At 46.1% G+C, this 27,915-nt stretch overlaps 2 protein-coding genes across 3 annotated transcripts in view; one reads left to right on the top strand and one right to left on the bottom strand.

Annotated features, from left to right (window-relative positions):
- The window catches only part of Sugp1 (SURP and G-patch domain containing 1), a 30,265-nt gene extending 3,265 nt beyond the window's left edge, over nt 1-27,000 (bottom strand). Inside the window, exons 1-9 of the mRNA XM_027932291.2 lie at nt 26,900-27,000; nt 24,824-24,995; nt 20,777-20,880; nt 18,107-18,334; nt 15,905-16,028; nt 15,495-15,595; nt 14,277-14,400; nt 7,530-7,888; nt 654-760 (exon numbers count right to left, since the gene is read on the bottom strand). Coding sequence (XP_027788092.2) covers nt 654-760; nt 7,530-7,888; nt 14,277-14,400; nt 15,495-15,595; nt 15,905-16,028; nt 18,107-18,334; nt 20,777-20,880; nt 24,824-24,995; nt 26,900-26,933 — 1,353 coding nt within the window. The 5' untranslated portion in view covers nt 26,934-27,000. The remainder of the gene's footprint in view (nt 1-653; nt 761-7,529; nt 7,889-14,276; nt 14,401-15,494; nt 15,596-15,904; nt 16,029-18,106; nt 18,335-20,776; nt 20,881-24,823; nt 24,996-26,899) is intronic.
- A 269-nt stretch (nt 27,001-27,269) lies between these two features.
- The window catches only part of Mau2 (MAU2 sister chromatid cohesion factor), a 34,545-nt gene continuing 33,899 nt past the window's right edge, over nt 27,270-27,915 (top strand). For both annotated transcript variants that reach the window (XM_027932108.2, XM_027932107.3), the window contains exon 1: nt 27,270-27,565. In XM_027932108.2, the coding sequence (XP_027787909.1) occupies nt 27,290-27,565 (276 nt within the window). In that variant the 5' untranslated portion in view covers nt 27,270-27,289. The remainder of the gene's footprint in view (nt 27,566-27,915) is intronic.

Raw genomic sequence — 27,915 nt, 5'->3', positions numbered from 1 at the left:
CTATGGGTGTGGAATATGACCATGATCAGGATGCCAGCTTCCCCCCAAAACCAGCCCCTTGGTAGACAAGTCCTGCCTTAGGACGTGCCCTGGATTCCTGACCTTCAGTGTAGCAAGGAGGACCCCTCAGCCCTAAATAAGGGCAACTATGGCTCCTGATCCCTGAGAGAGGCACTTGAGGTGCACAACCCAGAGACTGCCAGGCAGGAGCCTGAGCTCCTGGGAAAGCAGTGCAGGGGCTACAACTGGCTGTGGGGCCCCCTACTGGGCCAGGCCCCTCACCACAGAAACACTGTGGCACCCTACTGGGACTATTCTACAATAGGCCCTCAAGGGAACTATGGAAGGAAATGAAGACTATTTCAGTAGGGAGCAGTGCTCTAGCTGCAAGGCACAGGCCACAAGAGCTGCCCAAAGGCTGAATGGCAGCGTAAGAGGTCCTGGGGTCTAAGTCCAGCTGCAGGCTCGTGAAGACCCTCAGGGGTGGCATGTGCTGACAGGGGTACTTGTCTTCCTGGAAGCCTCCTTGCTGACTGAGTGCCCTGATGCACACAGGCTCAGTGAGAACACAACACATTCATGACTGCTGCACCATGGGGCAAGAAAGGATGCTCCATAGCACCTACTGAGTTCCCTGTCTCCAGTGCTCTTACCTCCTGCTGCTCCTTCAGCTGTTTCTTCTGGGCATCTGAGAGTTCTGTGACACCCACCAGACCTACAGGCTTCCCCTTCTCATAGCCGAGTCCTTTGAGGTCCTGAACTGGAAATTAAAGAAGCAGGACAGTGTTGGTAACAGCCACACAGGCCCCAGGTCCTACTTCTTAATTTGTCAGGTCTAAGAATTAAAAATACCCAAGACACCTGGTGCAGGGTCTGCAGTGCAGTAGGGTCCTCATGTCCCATTTGTTAGCATGTGTTATGTGAGGACCTCGGTGGCCATGCACATGTGCACTGGAACTTCATTTCCTCAGACCTCTCTAGAAAGGTTCTATATGCAAACAGCAGTAATCAGAGGATTGGGTCCTCACTCAGTGTCACACAGCTAATGGGTTAAAGGCAAAGATTTTGTAAAGCTAGAGGCAAGAGAACTAAGACGTGCAGCTCTACATGTGCATGTGTGTATGTGGGTGTGGGACACACGCCAGCTCTCAGAACACAGCCCTGTTGCTGACAGATATCCGGTGCAGATGCACACGGATTGAGTCTGGTATAAGTCTCAGTTGTACGGCTCCATTCGCTCCTTTGGGGGCGGCAGCCAACCATCCTCAAAGCTACTGACATTTAATTTGGCATCAGCTTGGGAACTTGGCTGGAGTCAGAAACACTGATCCATGTGAAGATGCTGTGATGGCCCCATCTGGGGTGGAAACAAGCACCCCTCAGGCAGTGGCTTCCTGGGGGATGTGCCAAGCAGGGGTGTATGTGCTCTGGGAAGGTGAAAAGAGCCATGTCCTCCCTCCTCACTAGGGCTAGGGCTTTGCCCTTAAGAATCAAGATGTAGCCGGGTGTGGTGGCTCACACCTGAAATCCCAGCAGCTCAGGAGGCTGAGGCAGTAGGATCACAAGTTCAAAGCCAGCCTCAGAAACTAAGCAAGACCCTGGTTGGGGTTGTGGCTCAGAGGTAGAGCACTCGTCTAGTATGTGTGAGGCCCTGGGTTCCATACTTAGCAGCACATAAAGTAAAATAAAGACATTGTGTCCACCTATAACTAAAAAATTTTAAAAATTAAAAAAAGAAACTTAGTAAGGCCCTAAGCAACTTAGTAAGATCCTCCCTCAAAATAATAATAATAAAAAAAACATAAATAAAGCTGATGATGTGGCTCAATGGTGAAGCACCCTGCATTCAATCCCAGGTATTAAAAAAAAATCACCATATGGACTAAGGTACAGCATGATGGTAGAACACTTGCTTAGCATTCATGAGACCCTGGGTTCCAACCCCAGCAACACCCTAAAAAGAGGATTGCCCACAGTTGCTCCTTAGCCCCTATTAATCTTTAATTCCTCCTCAAAGATTTGTAGGGGAGCCCTGTAGGGAAGGCACAAGGACTGAGGCCTGAGTGGGTCATATGCCTGGAGCAAGCCCATGGTCCTTCTCCCTCAATGGGTCTCCTCTGGCAAGGGCTGCCCAAACCCCTTCTGAGGACAATATGGACCAATGGATCATAAACTTGGGCCTGAGTCTCTGGAGCCAGTGCCTGTCCTTTAGATCATTCAGTAAGTAGCTTTTCTCCTTGACCTGGAATCTCTGAGGCCCCTGGGACAAGGAAGGCATCAATTAAGAAACTGGCCCTTAGAGGTGGGTGAAGAGGCCAAGAGGCTAAGCCATATGAGCTGGAGGAGTTGCCCTCTGTTTGGGGCTCCTGTCCTCATCATTCAAATGAAGTGATGGCACCAAGCAATAGGATGCATGTGACTCCCCTACGCACCTGAGTGTCAAGCTGCTGTCAAGTCAGGGGGAGGTGGGGAGCCAGACGGGCAGCATGAGATGGCTGTTGCGGTTTAGATCTTAAATGTCCCCCAAAAGCTTATGTGTCAAAGGCTTGGTTCTAATGCAATAGTGTTCAGAGGTGGGGCCTTTGAGACATGACTGGCTCATGAGGGCTCTGACCTCATCATTGGATTCATCTACACATGGATTCATAACTTAAGGTTACTGAGAGGTAGTGGAAACTTCAGGAAGTAGGACTGAGTTGGCTTTGAATGGCACAGTGGAACCCTGCCCCCACACTTGGCTTCCTGGCCAAGACGAGGTGAGCCGTTTTCTTTACCACATGCTCCCACCACCATCATGTCCTCTGCCGTACTAAAGGCCCCAAGGTGATGACCAACCAAGAACTGAAACCTCTAAAACTATGAGCCAAAATAAATCTTTCCTTTTTTATTATATACATGTGTCTATTGTGGTGCTGAGGATCAAACCCAGTGCCTTATACATGTTAGGCAAGTGCCCTACCACTGAGCTACAACCCCAACCTCCTTTCCTCCTTTAATTTTCCTGCTTTAATTTTTTGTCACAACTGACAGAGGATTAACATAATATATTGAAAAAGGTCTGATACAGAAAAAAGTATAATGAGTATAAGCATACAGACACCTAACAACAAAGCCCCCAAAATATACAAAACAAAAATTAACAGCATTCAAGGGCAAAGTAGACAATTCTATAATAGTCACAGAATTCAATATACCACTTTTAACAATAGATACAACACCTAGATAAAAAATCTTTAGGGATACAGAACACACTATAAACCAACTAGACTTAACAGACGTACATTGAACACATAAACTTACAATGGCAGAATACCTAGTTTCCTCAAGTGCATATGGAATATCCTTCAGGATAGATCATATCTTAGGCTATAAAACAAGTTTAAATAAACTTGAAAGCTGGGCATGGTGGCACATGCCTGTAATCCCAGCAGTTCAGGAGGCTGAGGCAGGAGGATAGTGAGTTCAAAGCCAGCCTCAGCTTGAAAAAAAAAAAAAAAAAGCAAGGCACTAAGCAACTCAGTGAGACCCTGTCTCTTATGAAAATACAAAATAAGTTTGGGGATGTGACTCAGTGGTTAAGTGTCCCTGAGTTCAAACCCTGGTACTGCCCTCCCCACCAAAAAAAAAAAAAAAAGAAAACTTGAAAATAATACCAAGTATCTTTTCTAGTCACAATGAAATCAAAAAAAAAAAAAAAAACTTGCAAATATTCGGAAATTAACACACTCTAACAAACAACAGGTCAAAGGGGAAAAAAGCACAAATTAGAAATACTTGAGATAAATTAAAACAAAAGCAATAATATACCAAAATTTGTAGTATGCAACGAAAGCAGTGCCAAAAGGAAAATTTATAGATCTAACTGTATACAATTAAAAAGAAAGAGCTAGCTGGGCCTGGTGGTGCATGTCTGTAATCCCAGCAGCTTGGGAGGTGGAAGCAGGAGGATCGAAAGTTCAAGGCCAGTCACAGCAACTTAGGAAGACCCTAAGCAACGAACTGAGAACCTGTCTCAAAATAAAAGTGAATAAATAAATAAAAAGGGCTGAGTGATGTAGCTCAGTGGTAAAGCTCCTCTGAGTTAAATCCCCAGTACCAAACAACCAACAAGTCCAGAACCAAAAGTCTTCACCGGTGAAGTCTAACAAACATCCACCAATTCTTCTTGAACTCTTCCAACAAAAACAGAGAGGAAGGAACATTTCTAGGTCATTCTATGAGGCTAGTTTTTGTTTTAGTAGTTGTTGATGGAACCTTTATTTATTTATTTATTCATTCATTCATTCATATGTGGTGCTGAGGATCAAACCCAGTGTCTCACACATGCTAGACAAGCACTCTATCACTGAGCCACAACCCCAGCCCCTATGAGGCTAGTTTTACCCTGATATCAAAGGCATTACAAGTTAGAAAAAACTACAGACCAATATTCCTTATGAATATAGATGGAATCGTTCAACACAAGGCAGAACGTAACATTTAGTCCAATAATAAAAGTAATGTTTCAAAAAAAAAAAAAAAAAGAATGACTCAACATATGAAAATTAATATAATATGCCACATTGATAAAATGAAGAGGGAAAAAATCCACGATTATTTTAATTGATATTTTATAAAAAAGCATGTGACAAAATCTAACACCCCTTCAAGACAAAGACAAAAACATCCAATTCACTTAAACAGAAGGGAACCTCCTCACCAGGTACATGGGTGCATGCCTGTAATCCCAGGTACTTGGGAGGCTGAGGCAGGAAGATGGCAAGTTCCAGGCCAGCCTCAGCAACTTAGTGAGACCCTGCCTGAAAATAAAAAATAAAAAGAGCTGGGGATGTAGCTCAGTAGTGCAGCGTTTCTGGGTTCAACCCCCAGTACTGAGGAGAAAAAACAAAAGGAATTTCCTTAACTTCAAGACAGTAAAGACCATTTATTAAGCACTGTTTGGGAAAGTAGCTCAATGGAAGAAAAATTGCTGAGCATGTGCAAGGCCCTGGGTTTGATACCAAAGCACCACAAAAAACAAAGAAATAAAATAAAATTTCAAAAAATCACAGCTAACATCATATTCAGTGGTAAAAAACTGAATATACTTTTGTCCTAAGATCAGAAATAACACACAGATGTCTGTTTTTATTACTTCTATTCAACATGGTACTGGAAATCCTATCCAGAGCAACTGGGCAAGAAAAAGAAAGAAGAACCAGGCCCAATTGTACATGCCTATAGTTCTAGCAGCTCAGGAGGCTGAGGCAGGAGGATTTCTCCAAAATCAGCCTCAGCAACTTAGCATGGCTCTAAGGAACTTAATGAGACCCTGTCTCAAAATAAAGAAGGCTGGGGATGTTTCTCAGTGTTAAAGCACTCCTACATTCAATCCGCAGTACCAAAAAAAAAAAAAAAAAGAATGAAAGAAAAAGATAAGAGGTATTCAAATTAGAAAGAAGAAAAACTTTCTATTTGCTGATAATATGATCTTGTTATATAAAAAACTCTGAAGAGTACACACACACACACACACACACACACACACACCTTTGATCTAATAAATTTAGCAAAGGTGCAGGACACAAAATAAACATACACAAATCAATTATGGGCTGAGGATGTAGCTCAGTAGTAGAGAGCTTGCCTAGCACACACAAAGACCCTGGGTTCAACTGTCAGCACCCCTCAAAAAAGAAAAAAACTGTATTTCTATACATTAGCAACAAACAATCTGAAAACTGAAAAAACAACATTGTTATTTACAATAACATCAAAATAATAAATCAATTAGGAAGAAATTTAACTAAGGAGCCACAGGACTTATACAACGAAAACTGTGAGACATTGTTGAAAGAAATTAATGATAGAAATAGATGGAAAGACATCTCACGTTCACAGATCAGAAGACTTAAATATTGTTAAGGTATCAGTATTACCCAAAGTGTATTCCCTATAAAATCCCAATAGTATTTGCAGAAATAAAAAAGTCCATCTGAAAATTGATATGGAAACTCAGAAGATGCCAAATTGCCAAAATAGTTTTGAAAAAAAAAAAAAAAAAGATTTATACTCCCAATTGTAAAACTTACTACAAAGATATAGAAATCAAAACAGTATGGTACAGTATGGACAGACATATAAATCAGCTCAGAAATAAACCCTCACATCTATGGTGAATTGATTTTTTACAAGGGTGTCAAGACCATTCAATAGGGAGAGAATAATCTCTTCAACAAAAACTTCTGGGAAAATTGGATATCCACATGCAAAGGAATGAAGCTGGACCCTAAACCACTTATAAAAATTAACTCAAACTGGATCAAAGACCTAAACTTAAGAGCTAAAACTGCAAAACTCATAGGCAACAACAAAAAAATTGGTAAGATGGACTTCATTAAAATTTAAAACTTTCAGCCAGGCGCAGTGGCACATGCCTGTAATCCCAGCAGCTCAGGAGGCTGAGGCAGGATGATTCCAAGTTTGAAGGAGGTCCTAAGTTTAGTAGGATCCTGTCTCAAAATAAAAAAAATAAAAAGGGCTGAGGATATGGCTCAGTGTAAACATCCTTGGGTTCATTCCCCTGTTCCAAAATAAACAAACATATATACATTTATGGCACCAAAAGATAGTAAAGTTAAAAGACAACCCACAGAAAGAGAGAAATTATTTGCAAACCATGTATCTGATAAAAAGTTAATGTCCAGGCTATATAAAGAATATACTCCTACAATTCAACCACAACAAGAAGATAAACAACCCAATTTAAAAATAGGCAAAGGAGGGCTGGGGATGTGGCTCAAGCGGTAGCGCGCTCTCCTGGCATGCGTGCGGCCCGGGTTCAATCCTCAGCACCACATACAAACAAAGATGTTGTGTCTGCCGAAAACTAAAAAATAAATATTAAAATTCTCTCTCTCTCTCTCTCTCTCTCTCTTAAAAAAAAAAAATAGGCAAAGGACTAAAGCAGACATTTGTCCAAAGAAGCTATATAAATGATCAATATGCACACGAAAAGATGTTCCACATTATTGGTCATTAAGAAGATTTAAATCAAAGCCACATACCTACTAGGGCAGCTATATAATAAGGTGAGGGGGTCTGAGGGTAAAGCTCAGTAGTAAAGCGCTTGCCTAGCATGTGGGAGAAGGCTCTGGGTACAATCTCCAACCCTGGGTTCAATACTGTGTGATTCAAACCACAGGAGAAAAATAATTGTATTTGCACTAAATATGCACAGACTTAAGCCCTCTTATTTGTTTTTTCATTAATTTGTTTTGTGGTACTGGAGATGAACCCCGGAGTAATCCATCACTGAGCTACACCTCCACTCCTCCTTATTTTTTGAGATTTTCTTATCTGAGGGGGGGTTGTGGAATCAATCCCCATGGATACTGAGAGAGAATGATATACATACAATGGATTTTTAGTCACAGAAAGGAATGAAATTGTGGTACATGCTACAACATGAATAAAACTTAAAGACATGCTCCACGAAAGAACCCAGACCCTTCTGACAAAGGACAGCAGGGAAGGGGGAGTCAGCCCACCTGACAGAGGTGAGGGAGAGGCATCCACATCCCTCTGCACCAGCTCAGCAGGCGGCAACTCAACCTTGTCCTCTTCAGGTCCCCACCGGCTCTTCCGCTTCCTCTTCACAGTGGTTGTGGAAGCTGGCTTACCAGGGACAGCTGGAGCGGGGGTAGCAGTGGTGGGTGCAGGGGTAGATGAAGCAGGACAGGTAGTGGCTGGAGGCAAGGACCCAGACAGGACCTCAGGAGGGGACTTGCGCTTCAGGCTGGGGTCAGGTGCTGTGAGGGTGCCTGTGGAGCCTGCCTTGGCTTTCCGGAACTCCTCCAGCTTTTGCCGGTAGTATTTGTACCCTTGGCTGTTAGGTTCATATAGAAAGCTGTAAGGAGAGTTGGAGGGACACCATAAGCTAAGCCAGATCCTCCCCACTCCTGGTTCAGACAGCAGCAGCTCAGGCTGTGTGTGCCCAGGGAAGCCAGGGTCACATCGAGGTTACAGTCTCCACCCATTTCTCCTGCCTTGCTAGGCCTCACTGTGAGAAACACTGTGACTTGCCCACAGGCTCTTATGGTACCCTCCCTTCAAGTCAGGAGTCATACCAAACCTCCCCCTGCCTTTCCCAGGGGCCCATCACATTATCAATTCCCTGCTTCAGAGCAAAATGAACAGGTGTCCTCAGTCTCCCCAACTCCTGTGAAGTCATTTCTTCATACCACAGAATCCTAACTTGTGGGGAGACCTTAGACACCAGAAATCATAGCAGGTGTCTTGAAACTAAGGCTTTCTCCAATGCATCCCTGGAGATACCAAAAGGAGATGAAGTAGACAGACACATGGAACATCAGGATGAACCAGGGAGCTAGACTCTAACCCTGCCTTAAAAGCACACAGCCTCAGGGCAGAAGCTCAACTGTCAGGAAGCCACAGGTCCCCATGGTCCCAACCCAGTCTGAGGAGCAGAGGAAGTAGCACTGGGTTTGGAGTGAGGACTGAGGCAGTAAGAGGTCTTAGTCATTTTACCATTTGCCAGCTTCTCTCAGCCTGGGCACATCTGAAACCAATGGTTCTGCCTCTGGCTGGGGTTCACATCAGAGAGAAGAGTTTGAGCCCAGCTCCATGTGGCAAAAGGCTGGGAAAGACCTGAATAAAGGGTTAGACCTGCACTAAGGAACCTGGACAGTCATAACACAATGCTGTGTTACAACAGCAAGGCACAGTCGTATCTGCCAAGGACTATTCCAAGACCTTCATGGATACCAAAATCCAGATGCACAAGTTCTTTATATAAAATGGTGTAGTCCTGCATAGGACTGACATATATCCTCCTATAGACTTTAAGTCATCTCTAGATGATTTATAATACTTAATACAATGTAAATGTATGTAACTATTCAACTGTATTGTTCAGGGAATAATGACAAAAGTCCATAAATGCTCAGTTTTTCTTTTTCTTTTTGGTACTGGGGATTGAACTCAGGGGTGCTCAACCACTGAGCCACATCCCCAACCCTATTTTGTATTTTATTTAGAGACAAGGTCTTGCTAAGTTGCTTAGCACCTCCCTTTTGCTGAGGCTGGGTCTGAACTTGTGATCTTCCTGCCTCTGCCTCCCGAGCTGCTGGGATTATAGATGTATGCCACTGCACCCGGCCTAAATACTTATTTATTTATTTTTGGTGGTGGTGGGGTATTAGGGATTGAACTCAGGGGTACTCAACCACTGAGTCACATCCCCAGACCTATATTGTATTTTAATTAGAGTCAGGGTCTTGTTGAGTTGCTTAGTACCTCGCCACTGTGGAGGCTGGCTTTGAACCCATGATCCTCCTGTCTCAGTCTCCAGAGCCGCTGGGATTACAGGTGTTTGCTACTGCACCTGGCTAAATGCTCAGCATCGACACAACTTTTTAAAGAATATTTTCAATTTGTGGTTGGTTGAATCCTGGAATGTGGAACCTGAGAATACGGAAGGCCAACTGTACAGGGTCAAGGGTACTGTAATTCCTTTTGCATAAAAGACAGCAGTCAGGTGTGGTGGTGGCATGCTTATAATCCCAGCTACTTGAGAGGCTGAGGCAGGAAGATTAAAAGCTCAAGGCCCGCCTCTGCAATTTAGTGAGACTCTATCTCAAAATAAAAAGGGCTGCGGTAGGATGCCCCTGGGATCAATCCTAGTACCTTAAAAAAAAAAAAAAAGAAAAGAAAAGAAAAAGAAAGCAGCAAGACATCCCAAAGATGACTTCTATGTGTACCTCAGGAGAGGGGTAGAGGGACCCCTAGCCCTGCCAACACCTGGTACTTCGGGAGGGTGGGATTCGGGGACAGGGAGATGGCAGTGTCTCTGTATTTCTGGGTCATGGTACAAGCATGACTCAGTGAAGGACATTCATAAAAACTGAAAGAGACCAAAGTAAAAAACTGTGCAAGCATCTGCTGTGTCCCAGCTGTTTGGGAGGTTGAGGCAGAAGGATCACTTGAGACCAGGATTTCCAGGCCAGCCTGCGAAACATAGCAACACTCTATATCTCTTAAAACAAAACAAAACACATACACACACACACACACACAAATGTTCAAGAAGGAAGAGAAGCAGCCGGACAGATTTGAAAGATGCACTCAACAGCAAGCAGAGTTTAGACAAATTTAAAGCTACCTGGTAGCTCTGGGAATAGTCAAGCTGGAGAGATCTGCTTGCTGAGGCTGGTGGGCAAGACGGAAAGAGGTTCCTAGGCTCCCTGGCTTTAGCTGCTTGTTTAGGCTGAGTCTCCTCCAAGCTACAGTGAGGTTGCATCGGAGAGTCCCTGATGGTCTGCCTGTCTGCCAAGTGGGTAAGGGTCAACAGTGGCTCCCCAAGGGGTGGGAAGAGAAGGAAGATGGAATCCCCTCCTAGCACAGGGCTAGGTGGGCACACAGGAGACATTATAATCAAGACTTCTCTCTGGCTGGGTGTAGTGGCACTTGAGTATAATCCCAGCTACTCAGGAGGCTGAGGCAGAAGGATCACAAGTCTGAAGCCAGTCTGGGCAAATTAGCTAGACTCTATCTCAATATAAAAATTTTTAAAAAGGCTAGGAATGTAGCTCAGAGGCAGAATACTTCTGACTTCAATCCCCAGTACCAAAAAACGACTCCTCTGAGGAGAACCATCATCAACCATCAACACTTTAGGGTTTCTCCTTTCAGTCACTTTTATGTATTCCGTTTGTTTCTTTTTTTAATATTTACTTTTTAGTTTTAGGTGGATACAATCTCTTTATTTTTATTTATTTATTTTTTTATGTGGTGCTAAGGGTCAAACCCAGTGCCTCATATGTGCTAGGTGAGCATTTTTTTTTTTTTTTTTTTTAATATGGTGCTGAGGATTGAACCCAGGGCCTCGCACATGCTAAATGAGTGCTCTACCACTGAGCCACAGTCCCAGCCTACTAGGCAAGCATTCTACCATTAGAGCTGCATCCTCAGCCCTTGTTTTTTTTTTTTTTTTTTTTTTTTTTGGTGGTACTGGGGAGTGAACCCAGGAGTGTTCTACCTATGAGCCAAATACCCAGTCCTTTAAAAAAAAAATTTTTTTTTTTTTTTTTTTTTAATTTTGAGGCAGGGTCTTGCCTCCTTCCTGTTCCAGTCTCTTGGTAGCTGGGACTATAAGCGTGACCCACTATGTCTGGCTTAAGAGATTCTTTTAAAAACCAGAATATAGTCAGACACAGAGGCATATGCTTATAATCCCAGGGAAGCTGAGGCAAGAGGATCACAATTGCAAAGCCAGTTTGGGCAAGACCTTAGCCAAGACCCTGTCTTGAAATAACATTAAAAAAGGGCTCAGTAATAGAGCACTTGGAAGAAAGAAGAAAAAAAAAATCACATAAACCTTTCTCATTTGCTGTGGTTAGTCCCCACCAAAACTCACGTTGAGGCTTGTTCTCTAGGGCCGAAGTGTTGGGACGTGGCGCCTAAGTGGTTGGGTTATGGGGGCCTCATGCATGGATGAATGTAGGACTGGATTAGTTCCTGAGAGAAAGTTGTTATAAAGCAAGTCCACCCTTCCCTTCTGCTTTGTACAATGATATGACACAGCAGAAGGCCCTAATTGGATATGGTTGTCCAATCTTGGACTTCCCAGCCTCTAGAACCATGAGCACAAACCTCTTCCCTCTATAAATTGCCCAATTCAAGTTTTCTATTATAGTGACAGAAAACAAACTGAGATAACCTCATAATAGCCAAGGCGTGCCCCACTGACTCGCCTCCTTGCCTCAGTTTCCCCACCCATAAGAACCCAAAATGCCAGTTGCTATATCACACGGGTGTTAGATCTAGGAGCTTTCCAATAGTCCTGTATTCCACTAGAGGCTACCTGTAGAAGCATTTGGCCCCCTGATGTTGAACATTCAATTTAACATGATTTTTGGGGTCATATCTCAGAAGTAAGATGACTCAACAAAGGAATCAGCATTTCTAGCTCCTTGACAACTGAGCACAGCTGTTACAACCTGTTTTCCAAAACCCACCACCAAAGTATAATGGGGTGCATCCAGCCCACATGAGGAATCAGGAGCAACATAAAGAGAAGAACATAGGGTGGTTGTTGGGTTTGGAGTGAGGGGAGGTGTTGATAACCACATGTATCCATTAGGTATTTTTGGGCTTTGTAGTTGCCTCACACCTGATCCCAAACAGATTAAACAGTCCATTTAGTATGAACCTGCATGGCCTGTTGTGTCCTGGATATCCAATCATTTCCCAGTTCTCTGGCTCTGGTCCTGGGGATAAGCATGGCTACTTCCTCACCAGCCATCTCAGGCACCTACTCCTGGCCCAGCTTCCACCAAACTATACTCACAGCTGGTCAGCCACGAAGACCTTCCAAGTTCCAGGCATGGTGGTGCAACTCAGAAGGCCAGCCAGGGCAACTTAGCAAGACTTTGTCTCATAGGGCTAAGAATAAAAAGGATCAGAATGTATATAGCTCAGTGGTAGAGCATTTGCCTAGTATGTATGAATGCTGGATTCAATCCCTAATACCAGAAAGATGGGGGGGGCGGGAAGACTCTCCAGGTAGTCAAAGGGCCACTGGGCCAGAGCCATTTGAACCAACAACATTGCTCAGTTCTGACATTAAAAAAAAAGCTGGGCCAGAGGCTGGGTCCCCCTAACTGGGCAGTGCCGCCTGGGCCCTGGATCTTGGATAGAATTCCAATACTTTACTCATTTTTCCTGCAATAAGTAACTACATTCTCATTTAGTTTTAGGTTTTTTGTTGTTTTTGTCTTTTGAGGATGTTGAGGATCAAATTCAGGGTCTTGTATATGATAAGCAAGTGTTCTGAGTATGCCCCAAATTCCTATAGTCTCATTTAAATAAGCTTATTAGGTAAACGGGGGAAAAAAAAAAAAACTATTAATATTGGATTGGATGGCAAAGAGTCATGATCAACAAATCATGGCTATCAGTACAAATCTGGGATTCAGGATATCTGGAAGGGGAGGTCCTCTATCCCCAGGCAGGCCCCTTTACTGAATTCCAGATCCAAACCTCCATGGCCCCCAGAGTAGCTCCCAGGTACCCAGGTGATAGACTCAAGAACAGCCAGTCATCTAAGACTTGGCCATGCCTGTTCCCAGTCCCCAAGTTTGAATAGCCCCACCACCTCCCAATAGTTCCCAGCCCCCAAGTTTGAACAGCCCTACACTTCCCAATAGCTGCCCATTGCCTGGCCATGTCTGACTGTCTACCATCTCGGCCAGTGACTCAGGGAGCTACAATTAATCCCATTAATCCTTGGCTCAGATCCTCAGGGAACACCTGAGCCCTCTAGGACAGGCCCTGCCCAGTTCTGCAGCCTGTCTGCAACCTGGCCACATCAGAACAGTAACCAAAGTCTCTGCTACTTCACTCCTGCATAGCAGTTCCTCTGGATTCCCTTTGTTCTGTATCTAGCTCATGCCAGTTTACATAAAGTGAAGATATTATGCCTAGGTTATGCGGCCCAATGTCCTGCCCTCTTCCTGAGTACCTGATGACATCTAGAACTGCTGAACCAACCAGCCCAGACTGCTGTTGCTACTAGACTTTCTGTTATATACATACCATCACTCTTCTCATTGACTAAGTCAGGACCTGTTTCAATACCATCCTCTCAGGTGCATCACCTTTGTGCAAAGCATCCAAGCATGATCCTGACAGTCTGCCCTACAGTAATGACAGTCCCACCCACCCCCAACCCCATCCACCAGCTTTCCCGAGCTCAGAGCAGGTATTTAGCCTGCCCAATGGATGAATGAACAAGTAAACGCAGACCCAGCCCTTAGGGCTGGAGTATGACCTTGTGGATGGGGTCAGCCCAAAGGCCAGGCTACTTGTCATATGTCTCTCTATGGGACCTGGCAGGGGTTTCCCACTCCTTACATCCTGAGGCTCCTGGTCATAGGAAAGACACAAGGAACACACACAATATAACCAGTTCTGTGAATTTCTATTTAGAGCCCAGCCTTCCCCAAGTCAGGAGCTGCCATCTATAACAAAGAGAGCTTTCTCCATAAGGTACTTAGAAAACAGAGGCCTCAAAGGCCTCTGTGCATCTGCCTCAGAGACTATTTCAGGGACCAATTTGTGCTTGGAAAATGCCCATGAGGGGAAACTCCCAGGCCAGTGTTCCAGTCTTGCCAGTTTCTTGCTGTGGGACCCTAGCAGGTCATAGACTATGCATGCTGAGCCTGTGTCCTCATTTGTAGTGGGTGGTGGAAAACGCAAGAGTTACCCCTCCTTACCTGAATGCCTGGTTCTCGCGGTTGTTCTGGAGAGCAATGGTTTCTACCTCAGGACCCCCGTCTGCTATGAACCTGGCCAACTTTTCTGCAAGGTTCTTGGCCTCTTCATCCTCTGGGGGTGAAACTTTAAGCAGGCTGTCAGTACTGAGCTCAACTCACCACACCCAACAGCCTAATTCCTGCTAAGAACCCCACAGGCAACAAGTGGGATTTAGTTTAGGAATGATACAAAGAGAAACAGGCAAATGGGAATCAGATTACTGCACTGGGACCAAACACCAGAGTTAATTTACAATGTATCTCAAGCTCCCCATCCCTCCCCTACCTCCCTTTCCCACCCTATAGGTCAAGTGGGCCTTGGACATGAATTAGGAATGAGGGGTCAGGATGTGAGGGTAACAAAGGTGATAGGAGCCCCTGCCCTAGTGTTTCTGCCAGTTTTTTTCCCCAGGTCACATGGTAGAGTGGAGGGCTCACCCTCCTCTCCTGGGGAGAGGGTCAGGGCTAAGGGGTGCAGATGACAATGAATGAAATTCTGTGGATCATGTTCAGCCGAAATGTCAATCCCCATCATCCCACCACTTGGTTGGGATTTTATGCCTTACAGCTGGAGACCAGTTGGCCTTTCCCCATCTACTCAAGAATCTAAGAATCTCACCATCTCTGTCCCCCCTCCCACCTCCCTCAGTATCCGTCACTATATTAATCTTTTTTTAAAGACCTTTTTTTTTAGTTGTAGATGGGCCCAATACCTTTATTTTTATTTATTTACGAGGTGCTGAGGATCGAACCCTTTGCATGCGAGACAAGTGTTCTACCACTGAGGGACAACCCTAGCCTCACTAATAGCAATCTTGATTTGTCCTCAGTGCCCAACACAAAACTGGAGCTCATTAACACTTATTAAAATAGCAAGCAAGTGCTCCCTCTGCTCTGCTCACGTGCACACAGCTGAGCTCTTAAACATGACCTTGACCCTCTTGGAGCACCCAAGCAACCCAAGTGCCAGGCTTGGCACTCAGACTTCACCTAGACCTCACAGCACTAGTGGGGAGGGTGGTGTCAGTCCCTCCAGAGTGACTTCTGCTGCCTGGGAGAGCACAGGCCTTGGCTATCAGGGTCATGTGATGCTACTGCAAACCATGGTGGTCCCCAGGAGCCCCAATTCCATCTTGTGGAACTCCCTGCCAGAACCTCCTAATCCCTCCATCCACTTACCTTTCTGAGAGGTTGTCTGTGACTTTTGTGCTTCCTTTCTTATCTCAGCCACTTTCTTTCTGTAGTAAAGGAATTCCCTGCTATTCTTATCATGTAAAAATCTAGAGAGAAAAAGATTTGCAAAAGAGAGAAAAATGAGCTTTGATGATGAGTGAACCTGTGCAGCTTCTCCCATACAAAAGCAGGCTGGTGAGCAAAGGCCTCAATAGGACAAAAAGTCAGTCTTGGCACCACGTAGGCATCTCTGCAGCCTCTGGTGAGAATTAGAAAGTGCTTGGCATGGCAACTGGCTCATGTGAGCAGGCACTAGGCCTTGGCCACCAGGGCAAGTTTACAAATACATGTGTGTGAGACACAGCACAGTACACACGTTAAACAGCCATGGCCTCCCCTTCCCCAGTGATACTCACGCAAATGCTGGGTTGTCCTTGTAGTCTTCCATAGCTACTTTTTCTAACTCAGGGCCTCCTTCTGCCACAAAGCGGGCCAATTTCTCTATCACTTTCCGAGTCTCGGCTCCCTCTGGGGGTGAAACTTTAAGGAGGCTGTCAGTACTGGGGTTCAACTCACACACCCCACAGTCAATAGGCACACTCTCTCTACAGACCACAACGACAGAGGGGGTGGGGGAAGAAGAGCGTGAGATGTGGGAGGTTGTCGGGCATCCCGGGTCCATGCACAAAGCACTACGGCGAGGGGGCAGTTGGTCTCAACAGTCTTTGCAAGACATACTGGGTGGGAGCGAAGTGTGAGGGCCTCCCATGGGCCAAGTCCGTCCCCAGGCTGAAAGGGAGCCGTTGGGAAACATATCCGGCCCCCACCCTGGTTTTGTCAGAGGGGATTGGTAGAGGGGAAACGCTTAATTCTTTTCTTTATTTACCAGTTTTCAGTATAATACATCAGGTCCCTTTTATCCTTCAAAGATGACAAATTCTCTTTTAAAAATATCATTATGAACTCTGATTTAAACACATAGTTGGGTTTCAATCCATTGCAATTAATGTCATCACAGAAGGTCTGTGGCCGGTGGAGCCTCTTCAAGCTGGCTCCTGAGAGCTTTGGACATGACCCCAGGAGTCTCCGAGGGCCTCCTTGCCATCTGCCGGGACAGGGCGCTCCAGGATCATCTCATACACTTCCTGCCCAGACCTAGAGCCAGTCATCTCTCCGAGAAGTTCTGGTTTCCGTTAGTGAGAAACTGTGCTTCCAGACCACCATCTGGGCGCTAGGGACGCCCACTGCAGCGGGCTTAATCATTATCTTGGGGCCTTTTCAGTGAACAGAGCTATAAAAATATATTTTTATATATGAATTAGCCTCCCCATTTGAGCCATACAGAACCTGCTTTTGCACTTCTTGCTGGTCTGTTGCTGAGTCTGTCAGACACTACATGCATCATGTCCCTTCTATGAGACTTACAACAGAAATTTCTTGCTGTCAGCCAGTACTCAGCAACTGAGCTAGGGGCTGCACCACTGGCTAACCTTATTCCCCTAGTTGCTTGGGCTGTCAGGAAACATGAAGTGAAGGGTAGGGACATCTATGGTCTGAATAGGGTCCTGTGAGGTTACAGGGGCATTCTGTGCCTGACTTTTACCCTATCCTTACCGTCCTCCCATGTGCTCAGCAAGAACCCACCCCACACCTGTTTACTGTTTATAGAAGCAGGTATGTTCCTGAGATCATGCCAACAGGTGTCCAAAACAGGATTTAAGGGCTGTGAGATGCCCCATGCCCCTTGGAAAGCATCAGTTACCAACAGGTCACCACTGGAGCTGCCAGATCACCTAAGAAAATGCACCCTCCCCAGCTGACATTCTGACTGATGGGTCAGGGGGCAAGGCTGGTTACTGATCTACTCAAGACACTCAGGCCTGAAGCCAGCAACCTTGTTCAGAGCAAGGGGCCTGGAGGTTGTTATGGCACAACTATACAGTCACTTTAGTCTGTGCTCACTTTCAGGGTGATATGACCTTGATACCCAGCCCTTTGTGGCTCAGATGTCACAGGGCCTCATTCTGAATGTGGATGGAGTTGGACTCACTGGGAGTGCTGCCATGGCCATCCTCTCCTACACCTTGTGGCCTGGACTAGCTCAGCTGAGAACAAGGACCATCTTTTCTCCGAGGCAGGAGGCAGCACCCTTCAAACTATGCACTCATGCCTTGGGCCCAAATTGGTGGGGACAGATAACTCACAATAAGCAGCAGCCCTTCTGGGCTTCAAGGGCTCAGGGAAGTGTTTGCCCAAGCTAGGAAGACTTGGAAGTTCCACCCCTTGTACAAGATGTGAAGGGACACAAGGACACCCATCTCCAGTGAACCCTGCTATGATAGGCCGTGAAGGTTCCCACTGTGCCTGGGTAGAAGCCCATCCTCTGGTGCCCAGGAAACTCCAGAGGCTGCTCCTAAGAATACTCCCCATACCCTTCTTTGCTCTGCTCATCCCAAAGGGTCCCACTCTGGCTTGCAGCTCAGTCCAGAAGCCTGACAGCCACTAATCAAAGCCCCAAGCACCCCATTTCTCTAGCTGTGCTTACCCCATAGACCACAAATCCACTGGGGGAACTGTGGATGGGTCAGAGGAAGGAGGGGGCAGCTCCCACAACTTACCTTTGATCTCCAGCCACTGCTCGTAGTCCTCCTCCTCCTCCTCATCAGGAGACTGGAAGACACTTGGCCGGTGTGCCACAGGGAGCTGCTTAGCATGTGAGTAGTTCTTCACCTGGCCAAGTGGGCTGCCTAGTCCCAGGCCTGAACGCTTGCTGAGCAGGAGGGGCCTCTTCCCGGCGCTGGGGGTGGGTGTGCTGGGAGGAGCGCTGGTCGTGCTGGGGGGCGGGTCTTAGAATGGAAGGAAGGAGATACAAGCTGGAGGTCTGCGATGCATATCTCCCCATTTCCCATCTAACCAGAGTGCTGTGGGCCCCCAGGGGCTGGTCCTCAGCTTTCAGTACTGGGGAGGTTGGGTTTGGAGGTACACAGAGAGGCCACCATGTTTTTACAGATAAGGACAGAGGCCCAGGGACAAATGACTCGTAGGGATTCCTCAACCAGAAGAGGACAAGCCTGCGGCTCTGGAGATGGCAGTCTGGCTGGAAATCCCTTGATCAAGCTACACTTAAAGCCAGGGGATTTAAGCCCCCAAGGCCAGAGGAGAGGCTGAATGCCTGCAGCTGGCCTAATTAGGTACTCTTGGCCTAAGACCCTACAGGTAAAGGACTCAACAACCTGTCTTTCCTCTCTGTGGACCAATTTTGCCTTGGATTGACTTATTCTCAGTCATCCCCTAGGATACCTGACAAAAGTCAGCAGTTTCACCAGCAAAGACTAGAGTAACAATGAGCTCTGGGCAGTAAACTGCATAACCATAGATTCAAGTGAGCTCCTCATGGGAGGTGATTCTCACACCTGGCATGCCCCACTGCATCCTGTGAGCCAAGTGGCTGCCCAACCTATGGACAGAGGTTCCATTCCTCTCAAATGGGTTACCACCTAATAGGGAGACATTGGAAATGCACTGGGGCACAGCCCAGAAGGCCTACAGATGGCTTCTCTAACCGAACCCCCAGTTACGCTAAGACACACATGTGTAGCAAGGCTTATAGCAAGGTGGGGGGTGGGGCATCTTATGGATTCACTCAAGAGTCCCGACTTCAATGGAGAAAAAGCATTGTGAAGGGCAGACTCCTGCCCTGATGGCAGAAGACTAGGGCCCCACTAGGGCTAGCACAGGCTGGCTCCATACATTGGGCCTTACCTTTCTTTCCTTTTCTTATAGTACTGGTGATGAAACCAGGGCCTCTTGCATGCTAGGCAAGTGCTCTACCACTGAGCCACACCCCCAGCCCTTTTTATTTTATCTTGAGACAGGTTCTCAATAAGTTTCCCAGGTTGGCCATGAATTTGTGACCCTTCTGCCTCAGCCTCCTTAGTCATGGGATTACAGGTGTGTACCACTATACCTGCTTGAGCCCTTCTAAGCCTCAGTGAAAGGTGACCAGCTACATGCCGCTTACAACAGTCAAGAAAGATTTGTATGTACTGTCTAGATCTAAAAATCATCATGTTATTTTATCTAAAAATAAAGATGTGCAGTGGTGCACATCTGTAATCCCAGAGACTTGGGAGGCTGAAGCAGGAGGATTGCAAATTAAAGGCCATTCTTAGCAACTCAGTGAGACCCTGTCTCAAAATAAAAAAAAAAAAGGGGGGGGGGGGGCTGGGGATGTATGTCACTGGTAAAGGACCCTGGGTTCAATCCCTAGTACCAAAAAAAGGGAAAGAATCATGTTGCATTAAAAAGAAAGGCACAGCCGGCATGTTGGCATGTGCCCATAACTCCAGCTATTCAGGAGGCTGAGGTGGGAGGATCCCAAGTTCAAGCAAGTTCAAGGCCAGTCAGGTGAGAGACCCTGTCTCAAAACAAAACAATGTGTTATTGTTTGGGTAAATGGTCAAAGCTCTAAAATAACATCACGTACTGGAGTGACAGGATGATAACAGGAACTGTCAGAACAAACAAGAATTTGTTGGTAGTGGGCTCCTGTAACAGGTAGGGATAAGAAAAGTTTAACTTCCTATAGTGTTTTTCATTATTAAATAAAAAGATTGAAATATAAATAATAATGTTAAAGCTATGAGTTTTAGGTGGAGAGAAAACAATACTATCAAAGGTCTATCAAAGAGAAAATTGCTACGGGCTCTTACAATGGTTAAGTAAAAGATTGGGCATAATCTAAATTTCCGGGTATAGAGGTGATGTTCAATAAACACCAGTGCCCCTGTGATAATCATTAGGGGAACCCTCCAGGCTGCCTGTCCATTCCTGCATTTCAGCTGCAACAGGACCCAAGATCTGCACAACTCAGGTGTCTCAGACAGCCTGGTGGAGGTGCACACTCTGTCTGTAAAAGGCCCACTCACCACTGGTGGGCTTGGGCTTATACAGCTTGGGAATGTCTCTCCCATACCCTGCCCTCTCGCCCAGTGGGAATCATCCTCACCTGCCCCCTCAGGGTTCCAGAGCCCTGGGACATGCTTGATCATGACCCTAATCCTACTGGATGGAAACCTGGCTAGTCTGCCCCTGCTTTTATGGGGTAGGCACCATAAGGACAAGTTTGTGCTTGTCATTTAGCATATGGTATAGGATGGGAAGAATAAGGGCACTCATGAGTTCATGAAAGGGACACGCCTAAGGTTAGACCTTTTACTTCTGATGTGCCAGGGGATCCCAGCAGGAGGCTGGAGAGAAGCATAAAGGAAGGGGTTGGCTGCACTTACCCGTGCTAGTCTGTGCCTTCTGCAATTTCAGAAACTGCTGCAAGAAGCTGCCATCGTTTGCGAACTTGTTGGAAATGCAGGAAGAGTTGTGTGCATTTGCAATTCTAAAACCAAGACAGAGAACAAAGAGGGTGAGCCAAAGAGGAAGGATCAGGGTGCTGAGGGACTGCTGAGTACAGAGCAGGTTTCAGTATAATAAGCTGGGGACAAGCTTGTTCTAGTGAGAGTAACATTGCCTATCATCAGGTTATCTCTGCCCTAGTGTCAATGCCCTAGGTCCAAATGGGCCCCATCAAGATGGTTCCTGTTTTCCTACACAGTACCTATCCCACTTGTTGTTAGTTACCTGGGCTCTTATTGACTCACAGGTCTGCCTCCTTGGCCAGGCTTTATAGAGTTCTCCCAGCTACGGCCTGTGTGTGTTTACCCATGCAAGCTCCAGCAAATGTTTCTGTGGGTATCACATGTTCATAGGAAAACACCAAAACAATCTCTTTGTAGAATCACAGGGATATTTTGTATTTTTATTATTTTTACTCCTTCCCTGCCTCTTTCTTTTTTTTTTTGCAGAGTATGGTGATGCACACCTATAGTCCTAGCTACTCAGGAGGCTGAGGCATCAGAATCACTTGAGCCCAGGAGTTTAAGGCAATCCTACCTCAAAAAAATAAGTAAATAAATAATACCATCAGGGGCAGGGGTACAACTCAGAGGCAGAGCAAGTATTTAACATGCAGGAAGCCCTGGGTTCCATCCCCAGCACTGCAAAAACAAAAAATTGTTAGAAAACATCAAAATGCAACTACCACTTTCCTCTGGGTAGCAGCACTATGAGTGATTTTGGGGCCAGAAATGATGGCATATGCCTACAGTCCCAGCTATTTGGGGGGGCTGAGCTGGAAAGATCACTTGAGCTCATAAGTTTGTTACCAGTATGGACAACACAGTGATACTCCCATATCAAAAATAAATAAATAAATAGAGGAGGAAGAGGAGAAGGGAGGACTCTGGCTTTTCCTTATTTCCCTCCTTTTTTTTTTTTTTTTTGGTAGTGGGGATTGAACCTAGGATTGATTTATCACTGAGCTACATCCCCAGTCCTTTTTCTTCTTTTTGACACAGGGTCTCTTTAAGTTACTATGACCTCACTCAATTGTTGGGGCTGGCCTTGAATTTGCCATCCTCCTGCCTCAGCCTCCTGAATTGCTGGAATTACAGATATATGCCGCCACACCTGACTATTTCCCACCACATATGAGTTATCTTTAAAGTTTAAAAAAACAAAAACAAAAAGACGAAGAAAGGCAGTAAACATTCTTTTGTGTGAAAGAGATTTTGCTAACAAGTCAGTTTCAACATTAAATAAGAGGAGCCTTTTAGAGACCCATCAGCTCCTGACCTCTCCTCCCCCACACTATGTGCACCTCCCTCTGGATAGACAGGAAGGACTGAACATAATGAAAAACAGCTAAGCACAATGTCAAATGCCTGTGACTGGCTGAGGCAGGAGGATTTCAAGTTTGAGGCCAGACTGAGTAACTTAGTGACACCCTGTCTCAAAATGAAATTTAAAAGGGGAGGGGAGGGGTTGTGGCTCAGTGGAAACATGCTTGCCTAGCATGTGTGAGGCACTGGGTTCGATTCTCAGTACCACATACAAATAATAAAATTAAAAGTCCATCAACAATTAAAAAAAAAAAAGATGAGGGAGGGAGCTGGGCGTGGTGGCACATACCTGTAATCCCAGGGGCTCAGGAGGCTGAGGCAGGAGGATCATGAGTTCAAATCCAGCCTCAGCAACTTATTGAGGCCCTAAGCAACTAAGTGAGCCCCCGTCTCTAAATAAAATACAAAATAGGCCTGGGGATGTGGCTCTGTGGTCAAACACCCCTAAGTTAAAAAAAAAAAAAAAAAAAAAAGGGGGGGTGGGATGGGGTGCTCTCTGAGTTTCAAAGAGCAATCAAATGACTCCCACTTGAAAATTACTGGTAATGAACAAATAGCAGGGGATACAGCTGTCCCTTGGTATCTGGGCATGACTGGCTCCAGGACCCCCATAGATACCAAAATCCATGGACACTCAATCTCTTATATAAAATGGCTTAGTGCTTACACAGAATCTATGCACACCCTCCCTAATACTTTAAACCTTCTCTAGATGACTTATAACAGCTAATACCATTAAGATGCTACATAAATACTGTCATAACCTATTGTTCAAGGAATATGACAAGAAATGTCTGTGTGTTTCAGTACTCATGCAGTTTTTCCCATGCATTTTTTTGTTTTTATTTTTCTAGGGATGGAACCCAGGTCTTGTGTATGCTAGGCAAGCACTCTACCACTGAGTTACATCCCCAGCTTGTGAATACATTTAATACCACTGAACTGAGGGATCAAAAATGATGATAATAATTTTTATTTTTTTGATGTTGGGATTGAACCCAGGGCTTTACCCTCCCCAGCCCTACTGTAGCAAATTTTATGCACATGTATTTTACCATAATAAAAAAAAAAATTTAAGTGGAAGGAAAGCAGAATGTAAAACTGATAACTTCATGAAACAAAGCAAAGACACAAGAAGGAAACATATCCAAATGGCTATCTTGGGGTAACTTGAAGATTTTTTTTTTTTTAATACCTTTATTTTATTTATTTATTTTTATGTGGTGCTGAGGATCAAACCCAGGATTGAACCCAGAACTTTGCATGTGCCAGGCGAGCGCTCTACCACTAAGCCACAATCCCAGCCCCAAAGATTTTTATTTCTTCAGTTATAAATTCTAAACTTTGGGGCTGGGGCTGTAGCTCAGTGGTAGAGTGCCTGCCTAGCATGCATGAGGCACTGGGTTTGATCCTCAGCACCACATAAAAATAAGCAAATAAAATAAAGGCATTCTGTCCACCTATAACTACAAAAAATTTTTTTAAATAAATAAGTAAATAAATTCTAAACTTTGGTGTACTACACTTTTACAAAAAGAAAACAACTTATTTCAAAAGCTTCCTGTGCTATGTACCTACTCACCTGGATGTCCTCATCAGCTGCCCAATCCTAGAAAATTTCTGGGAGGCAACCCTACATGTTGTTCCTATCTTGGTACAAGTCATCCCTTAATTCAGGGGCAAGGGCCCACAAGTAGTTACTCAACATGTTCATGTTCCTCAGTGTCTTGGAGCTATGCCAGGCCAGCCCTGTCCTCAACCAGAAAGTCACAGATTCCTAGAAAAGGTGGGAGCTGGGCGGTTAACATACCCCACAATTCAGAGCCCAGAGGAAGGTGCTTGCCTCTCTTGATTATTCACCTTTGGCCTGAAATTCTTGGATCTCATTATTTTGATCACACTCCCATCCCTTACTCAAAACCCTTTGGTGCAGGCTAAAGTGTGTCTCAGGGGTAGAGTGCTTGCCCAGCATGTGCAAAGCCATGGTATCTGTGCATGACTGGTATAAAATGAAAACAAAATCTTCTGGGTGCCATTAGTGTTTTTCAGGACAGATAGATAGAAACTCTGCTTAAGCAACCTGTCCTGCCCTGTGACAGCCCTTTAGTGCAAACAATTTGGACTGCCCTAGCATTCAGGGGCTCTTTCCCTTTCTTGACCTCTACCAGGCAGGCCCTTTTCTGCTTCCTCAATAGACCAGCTACACCTAGGCCTTCAAAATGCAAAGCCTTTCTGTGTCCCTATGGTGGCTGCTATGTCTGGGAACACAGTGTCCATGTGTTATCCTTCAGCAGCTCTGGAGTGGGACTGGCACCCTCTTAGCTAGCAGACTGGGAGCCCCACAAGGGCTGTGCTACAACCCTGGCTCCTGCCCAGCAGCTTGTTGGCAGTATATAACTGCTAATGCACAAGTTAGCAGGCTGTCCTCCAGGCTCCTACACAATCATCATTTCTATTCTGCCATAGTGAGCCTTCCAAGAGCATCTGTGTCATTCCTTGGATTGTGTCAAGCCATGGCCAGGACAGGCACACACTGACTGCTCTCACAAGTAAACCCCTCTGCTGATGAGCCTCTAAGAACTCCAGGTCCCAGGCACTTACTCGCCAGGATGTGGGGGTTGAGGGCTGGACACCTGATTCTGCTTGGCTTTCTGCTCCATTTTGGCTTCGATCTCCCGTTTCTTCTGAGCAATGAGCTCTTCCTGGTGAAGAATGTTCATGTTCATCTTTCCAGACTTGGGAGGAGCAACCCCAAACCATCGGTTAGCCTTTCCTGGGAAGGAAAAAGCAGATCAAAAATCACCTTTGGCTGTGAAAAACATCAGATCCCCAATGGCTGTGAAAGGTCAGAAAGCAACTTAGGTTTACAAAGACTAATACACTCATTCATTCATTCACCCAGTGAATATTTTCAGAGAAAATGTTACATAGCTGTTACCGTAAAGGGTGCTAAACAAGAGACAGGGCCTCTGCAGATGTGGGACTCACCTCTCACTATAGGGGACAATAGACTCATAACAAAAGAAAGTAACTGCAAATTATAACAAGAGCTCTGATGGAAATTAATAAAAGAATGCATGAGAAACAGAAGAGTACCTATGCAAAAGGTGCAGTTCAAAAATAACCATTAGAAGAGAGAGCATTTAAACTGAAATTAGAGTATAAGAAGTCAGCAATATGAAAAGCCAAATGGAGAGGGATATGGACAGAGGATGGAGCGGATGCAAAAAGCCTAAGGTAGAAAGAAGGTTGGTGCATTACAGGATCAGCAGGGTCTAATGTGACCAGAGCAGACTGCTCTGGGGATGGGCAGAAGTGGGACACGGTAAGAGATTCTGCATTTTACTTTAAGAAGTGACAAAGCAGTAATATGAAAGATCCAAAATTAAAAGATCCAATGGGGTTTTTGTTGTTGTTGTTGTTAAAGACAAGGTCTCTTATTTATTTAGCAGTATTAGACATTGAACCTAAGCCTCCCACATGATAGGCAAGATACTCTACCTCTGAATTAAATGCCTGTTAGGGTTTCACTAAGTTGCCTAGGCTGGCCTTGAACTAGAGATCGTCATGTCTCAGCCACCCAAGTAACTGGGATTACAGGAATGTGTCACCATAACCAGTTCCAATGGATATTTTCATTTTTAAAACCATGGTGGCTGGGTGGTCACTCTAAGAGAATATAGGCAGAAGGGGAACAAAGAAGCTCACTAGCTTCAAGCAAGGATGATGCTCTTGGGACTAGTGTGATAGCTGTGGAGACAGAGAAGCCACCCCAAAGATACACTAGTGGGACTTGGATTAAAATCCAAATTTTTGAAGTTGGTTTTCTGTCCCTGACAGAGATGGCTCCCCTGCCCACATCCATGTCATTCTTGACGTTCTTCAAAAAAATAAGCCTGGTCACCCCAGGGCCTTTTCACTGGCTGTGTCACATCTGTGGAGGAAAGGTCTGCCCTCCAGGTCTTTCCATAGCTAGCATCTTCTCATCACAAATGTCTTCTGCCTTCCCTGACCACTCAACATCAACAGGCTCCAAATCCCACCTCACTTCACCACAATTAATTCTTTGTATATGTTTGCTACTTGGTGCTACTGATCCCAGGGCTTCAGGAAGGAAGAGCCCTGTTTTGGTCCCCTATGCACCCTCAGTGCATAGCCCAGTGCCTGGCACACTGTAAGCACATAGCGTTTGCTGAATGGATGACTGCATCATCTCATCCTTGGGAAGTAGTACGAGCAAGACTTGGAGGAAAGTGGGATTCAAAAACACATGGGAAAGTGTATAATGGGAGCCCCAAAGCGGTTCGAAAAAGCAGTTTTTCCAGAAAAAGGGACACGAGCCAGACGGCAGCTGCTACGAAAAGAGAGGTTCAGGACAGCCCAAGGTTGCCGCTGTTTCAGCTTTGAGGGCGGTAATTTCAAAAAAACTGGAGAAGAGTTGACCCCGGTGAAAGCCTTTATGGAAAACCGGGCGTCCTCAGCAAACCAGACGGGGCGGACAGCAACCTGGGTCTGGGGTCTCAGGAGACTAAAGAGATGCAGAAGGCTCCACTGTGGGCTGCCCAGAAACTGAGGCAAGGGGTCCACGGGTAAGAACAGGACCGACGAGAGGGTGAAGCAGCGACACGCAGCCCAGAGGACCCAAGCAGGCGCCTGAGGGGAGGCGGGGGCTGTTACCTGCAACATCCCGGTTGTCCATCTTGAGACTCATCCAATCCCACAATGCTCGGGCGCCACCTGGGGGGGCCTGTTATATTGCGCATGGCCTGATGGGAGTTGTAGTCCAAGCCGGCCAGGCAGGCCCTATCATTTCAAGGACGCTTACGGTCTTTCCCGCAGGAACTCAAGCTTTAGCCTAAAGGAGACGTCGAAGACTCAGTTCCGATGACCCGGGGGCTTTGCCCCGCCCTCACGTTTCCTTGAGCCGCGGCCACCTTAAATATAAACTACATGTTCCAGGATGCCTTGTAAGGCAGCTCTCGCGAGATCCTCAAGAAGCGCCCAGCCCCGCCCCGTACGCCTGCTTCCGCCTCCCTGTGGAGGAGGCTTGTTGTTGTAGAGGCCAAAATGGCGGCTCAGGCGGCAGCGGCAGCACAAGCGGCGGCGGCCCAGGCAGCACAGGCTGAAGCGGCCGAGTCTTGGTATCTGGCGCTTCTGGGCTTCGCTGAGCACTTCCGCACTTCCAGTCCACCCAAGATCCGCCTATGCGTGCACTGCCTACAGGCCGTGTTTCCCTTCAAGCCGCCGCAGCGTATCGAGGCCCGCACGCACCTGCAGCTAGGCTCTGTGCTCTATCACCACACCAAGAACAGCGAGCAGGCGCGCAGTCACCTGGAGAAGGCGGTGAGCGCGGGCCGGGCCGCGAGGGAGGAGGCGCGGGCTCTTTGCGGTTCGCTGGCTGACTAGCCGCGATTCTGGCAGGCAGAGACCGCTTGTCGGGGACCTGGGGGCGCCACCTCCGCTAGAGTAGCAGGGCCCTTACCCGACTCCGAAAGCCGCCAGCCTCTCGGGAACCCGAGGCTCTCACCTTCACCTTATTTTTCGTTTCTTCTGACAGACGGGGCTTCAGGAACCGCCTGCTCCTACTCAGGGTACTCGGAAAGTTGCTTCCTTAGGAGCAACAGGGTCCCAAGATCGTCAGGTTTTCAGGAGAATACCACTAGTTGGTGGCAGTGGGGACATCCTAGATTAAT

This window comes from Marmota flaviventris, chromosome 1, assembly GCF_047511675.1.
Source record: "Marmota flaviventris isolate mMarFla1 chromosome 1, mMarFla1.hap1, whole genome shotgun sequence".
Lineage (NCBI taxonomy): Eukaryota > Metazoa > Chordata > Mammalia > Rodentia > Sciuridae > Marmota > Marmota flaviventris.
The sequence above is the reverse complement of the archived record's forward strand: the minus strand, read 5'-3'. Positions and strand labels throughout refer to the sequence as shown.